Source organism: Hyperoodon ampullatus, assembly GCF_949752795.1.
Source record: "Hyperoodon ampullatus genome assembly, chromosome: 13".
Taxonomy (NCBI): domain Eukaryota; kingdom Metazoa; phylum Chordata; class Mammalia; order Artiodactyla; family Ziphiidae; genus Hyperoodon; species Hyperoodon ampullatus.
The window spans coordinates 24,191,247-24,196,451 of record NC_136926.1 but is presented as its reverse complement, the minus strand read 5'-3'; the positions used below and the strand labels follow the sequence as shown (position 1 = coordinate 24,196,451).

Here is a 5,205-nt window from a genome sequence, read left to right as displayed (position 1 = left end):
AATGAGCCACAACACAGGAAGCGCTTAGCATGGAACCTGGCCCACTAGGAGCGGTTCAATAACATATTCTCAATGACCTGGAGGTGGTTTGAACCAGCCAAGGTGGGCATATTTGGAGGTGCTGCCTCCTTGTGGTGGTCCTGAGCATTACATGAAGCTGGCCACTGGGGGACCCAACTCCCAGCATGCCCCAGGTCAAAGGCCACCAGGCCCCCGGGGTGGGAAAAGACATCTCCCCCCACCCAATCCCAAAAGGGGTCTGCCTCATCCTCTCAGGCCCCAGGAAAGCAATTTCCTATTACACCCAGCTCTGCCACCTCCGGTCCATTCACCTCTCTGCACCTGTTTCCCACCCATCAAATGGGATAATACGAGTTAGCCTAGTCACTAAGAACTGTCCCTCATGCCCTGCCCAGGAAAGAGACAGGCTGGAGAGTGTTTCCCACCTCTACAGGGCTGGGGTGTTTGGGGGAGGCATTCCAGCTCCATGCATGGCCCCCCAGAGTAGAGTTGCAGATAAAATACAGGATGCCCAGTTCAATTTCAATTTCAGATAAACAATGAAGAACTTTTCAGTGCATATATGTTCCATGCAATATTAGGGACATACTTATACTAAAGTATTGCTTGTTGTTTAAATCTAACAAAATTTAATCGCTCATCCTGTTATTTTATTTGCTATGTCTGGCAACCCTACTCTGGAGGGTTCAGTGCAGAAGCAGGACTGTGCTGCCTGGGAGAGGCAACTACCCATTCTGTGCCAGCTGCTTTGGACCTCCCACTTCAGCTCTCACAAGCTGGTTGGGGGAGTCTGTCTTAGCCCTACTTCACCGAGAGGCCACTGAAACTCCCGCTAGATCAAAGCCACATGGCTGATATGTGCTGATATGTGCAGGGACCTAGGGGAGAGTTGGGGCTGCAGCTTCCAGGATAGATGCAGGCCCTGGCCATAGGAGCTCACAGAGGGGGAGGCCAAGATCGCTACAGGCTATCAGCACAGTCATGGAGGAAGCCCAGAGGAGGCTCCCAAGCCAGCTCTAGGGAGTCAGAGGCTACCTTGAGGGGGTGAACTAAGGGAAGAGTGAGCTGTAGTCAGGCTCAGGTGGTAGCTGCCCAACAGGATCCCAGCAGTGTATTTTAGGAGGCTTGCAGAAAGAGTGCAATGCTTACCCCAAAGGAGACTGGCAGCACCACGGTGGAACCCCAAGCATCTGCAGGGGGGCACTGATGGGTGGGGAGGTACCACACAGGCCCAGTGCTAGCCACTGTGAGCGATGCATTGCCAGAGACATCGGCCTCCACCTCTGAGGGCCCCCAGCCCTGCTCCCCATCACCACATCCCTTCTCATCCCCAACAGAAAAGGAGAAAACTCAACTTCTTGAGGATTTATTGGACCGGGGGCTGTGCTGCCTTCCAGCCAGGCCCCAGCAGCCCCTGCATCAGGAAGGGGCTGCCAGAGAATCAGTCCTCAGGGTCCCCACTAGTGTACTCCTGCGTTTCTCCAAGTGCCTGCTGCTCCTCCGTCAGCCACACTGCCATGGGGTGACCTGGCCGAGCCATTGGGAATCCTGTAGGTCCCCAGCTTGCCAAGTGATCTTGGCCATATTCCTTGCCTTGTCTGGGCCTTAGTCTCCTTACCCTCCATGGGAGTATGTTATTGTCCTGTCAAAAGACAGGGCTGGGCCCACTCACAGTCCAGTCCAACTCAGTATCACAGATTCCATGGAAGCAGACAGGGTTCAGGTCCTGTCTGTGAGTCACTGCAGCTGCTGCTCTGAGGTCTTTGTCTCTCAGTTTCCGTCCAGCTTAAACCCATTCAGGTGCCAGGGCCTCGGACCCCAGAGAGCTAGGCATCCGCAACCCCTGGCAGGAGGAGGGAGTTGGAACAGAGCAGGGAGTGGTGGGCCAACCCACAGGCCAGGTACTAGGGAGGGGTCAGGAGGAACTGGGCTTCTCCACAGAGGGGTAGAGCTTGCGCAGGCTGGAGTCCAGGAGGAAGTCCACTGACCTGTGGGGCAATGGAGGGTCATGAGCAGGCAACCAAGGGGTGCTAATGGGGGAATGGGAGGCAGGAGGTCAGGGCTAGGAAAGGGACTCCTGGATGCAGGACACAAGTGCCATCCCGGTGTCAGCCATCACTCTCTCTTTATTCATTTGGGAAAACTGAGGCACAGAGGGGGTAAAAGACTCACACAGGACCTCAAGGTCAGCTATGTTCCTGAGGGGAAAGACTCCTCCTCCCACTCTATGTTCGTCTAGTTGGGTTGGCCCCATCTCTGGTTCTAAGGGAAGGCACGTGACCCAGGCCGGGCCAGTCGGAAAAGGGAAGCTGGCTCAGGGATGGGCAACCAGTCCATTATGGACGAATGACAGCCTTCCTTGGGATTTTTGCTGTCACTATTAAGAAGCTTCCTTGGGCTTCCCTGGTGGCGCAGTGGTTGAGAGTCTGCCTGCCGATGCAGGGGACACGGGTTCGTGTCCCGGTCCGGGAAGATCCCACATGCCGCGGAGCGGCTGGGCCCATGAGCCATGGCTGCTGAGCCTGTGTGTCCGGAGCCTGTGCTCCACAATGGGAGAGGCCACAACAGTGAGAGGCCCGTGTACCGCAAAAAAAAAAAAAAAAAAAAAAAAGAAGCTTCCTATGGGGGGACTTCCCCGGCAGTCCAATGATTAAGACTTCACCTTCCAATGCAGGGGATGCAGGTTTGATCCCTGGTCAGGGAGCTAAGATCCCACATGCCTCGCGGCCAAAGACCAAAACATAAAAAACAGAAGCAATATTGTAACAAATTCAATAAAGACTTTAAAAATGGTCCACATCAAAAAAAATTAAAAGGGCTTCCCTGGTGGCGCAGTGGTTGAGAGTCCGCCTGCCGATGCAGGGGATGTGGGTTCGTGCCCCAGTCCGGGAAGATCCCACATGCCGCGGAGCGGCTGGGCCCGTGAGCCATGGCCGCTGAGCCTGCACGTCTGGAGCCTGTGCTCCGCAACGGGAGAGGCCACAACAGTGAGAGGCCGGCGTACCGCAAAATAAATAAATAGATAAATAAAAAGAAGCTTCCTATGGGGCTTGCTAAGCTGGGGGGAGGGGAGCTGGGAGCTGCTGGGAGCCATCTCTGTTCCCATGAAGGAAAAGTGACTGAAGCCAACACAGGGTGGGGCGGGGAGAAGCCCAGCAGAGAGACCCAGGCCCCTAATAACATCAGCTGAGTGCTTGGATCCAGCCATGCCTCCAAGTAGCATAACTCTGGACTTTTCGGTTATGTGAAACAATCAATTCCTATTTTACTTAACCCAGTTTCAGTTGGGCTTCTGTCACCAAAACTTCTCGAAACCCATCCCTTCCAGGGTGCACCTGTTCCTGCCTACCTCTGGTTGTTTTCTAACACTGAGTTTTCTTGGAATTTACTTGTCCTATGTCCCATACTCTCATGGCACCTCCTACCTTTATAGCCAAAGTACCTGCCAGATCATATAACAAGGGCCTAGACGGTCCTTTCTACCTCAGGAGCCCCAAGTGCCAGCCCTGCCTCTGCTACAACTGTTCTGTGAAAAGTGGATACACCCCCACACCTCTCAAAGGTTATCCCCGCCTGTAGGGTGGATGATCCCTGGGGCTGGGAGGAGCACCCACCTGTCGATGGGGTGGATGATGATGGGGATGGCCAGTAGTCCCAGTGCGGTGGTGCTCCACTTGCGGACAGCCAGAGGCCAGCGGGTAGCAGTGCCCAGGATATAGAGAGAGGCAGCACACACACGGTTGATAGTGAAGCCTGGGATGGCCACAGAGGCCAGAGCCTGCCACACGAAGGTGTCCACCATGGCCACGGTCACCCTGGTGCTGCGGCCTGCCTCAGGGCTCGGCACCTGGCAGGCACAAGAGACATTTAATCCAGCAGAGGCAGAGGCGGGAAACCCTGTGGACAAGGGGCATGAGGCTGGACCAGGGAGAGGGAAGTGAAGGGGGTTGGGGACAGAGCCACGCTAGTGTTGGGTTCTGGACTCCACCAATTCAGGGCTGAGGGTGGACTCACTCACATCCAGGACTAGGATATAGACTAGGTCACCTGCGCTGGGGACAGGGTGCACTATGCTACAAACTGTACCGGGGTATGGAGTCCACCAGGCCAGGTTGTGGGGACCGGACTGTCCCAGAGGGACTTAACCACATGCAAGGCTGTGGACTGACTACAAGGGGAGTGGACGGGGGTGGGCGGTTGAGGGGCAGGTTAACACTCACGTCTCTCGCTTTCTTGCCCTTGTCAATGGCATCAGCCAGCACGTAGGAGCTGGCCACACCGTAGCTCAGCCACACGACAGATACAGGCACTAGGGAGCGGAAGGCCTCCCCCACCTCATTGGCATAGCCTGGTGGAGAGGGGATATTTAATTCCTGAGCCTCTGTGTTGTTCCACAAGGGAACACTGGAGTGAGCTGGTTCTTATCTTATTCTGCTGAGCAGTAGCTGGGTGACCTTAGACAAGTGATTTTACCCCTCTGAGCCTCAGTTTCTCAGCCTATAAAATGGCACTCATGTTGCCCACCCCAACTCTCCCCTCGTGGAAAAGCTGAGCGCAGACACCTTTCTCATCACTCACTTGCCTTCACAGCCTGGGTTCTAGAAACATCTGAGCTGATGGGTGAACAGGCAGTGAGAGAGACTAAAGGCAGCCCCACTGACCAGGGGCTCACCATATGAGGCCTTTATGTACTTTATCTCATCCTACCCTTACAATTACCACCCAGTGAGCGAGACCCTGCATTCATCCCTTTTTGCTGAGGAGGAAACAGGCTCAGAGCCAGTGAGGAGCCAAGATGGGAGTCCAGATGCCCTGACTCCACAGCCTGTGCCAGGCATGCCAGAGAAGGCGATCCAATCACCCGGTTCCATCCTCCTAGCTGAGCTGCGGCTTCCACCTGGGAGTCTGACCAGCAGAAACCCCGAGGGCAGGGCTGGGAATACCAGAGCTATGTGACCTTGAGCAAGTTCAGAACCCTCTCGGAGCCCAGTCTCTTCCCTGGCTAAATGAGAACTAAGATCCTCCCACCTTCTCCAGGTCCCTGACCGGCGTCTGGCAACCCCTGCTTCCCCAGACATGTGGTGTAGGGGTCGCTGTCCCTCTTGCCCCGCGCTCACCCAGGTACCGCACCCACGTGTCCCGGAAAAGGTCGCGCTCGGCCCCCCGCGGGGGCGGCTCGGACAT

At 55.6% G+C, this 5,205-nt stretch overlaps 1 protein-coding gene across 1 annotated transcript; it reads right to left on the bottom strand.

The window, feature by feature from the left end:
- Positions 1 to 1,936: 1,936 nt before the first annotated feature.
- MTFP1 (mitochondrial fission process 1) lies at positions 1,937 to 5,205 on the bottom strand (the record flags this gene model as incomplete). The annotated part of the gene is made up of 4 exons (XM_079717283.1): positions 1,937 to 2,009; positions 3,636 to 3,868; positions 4,242 to 4,369; positions 5,139 to 5,205. The coding sequence occupies 4 exons, from the start codon at positions 5,203 to 5,205 to the stop codon at positions 1,937 to 1,939; spliced, it is 501 nt and encodes a 166-aa protein (XP_079573409.1).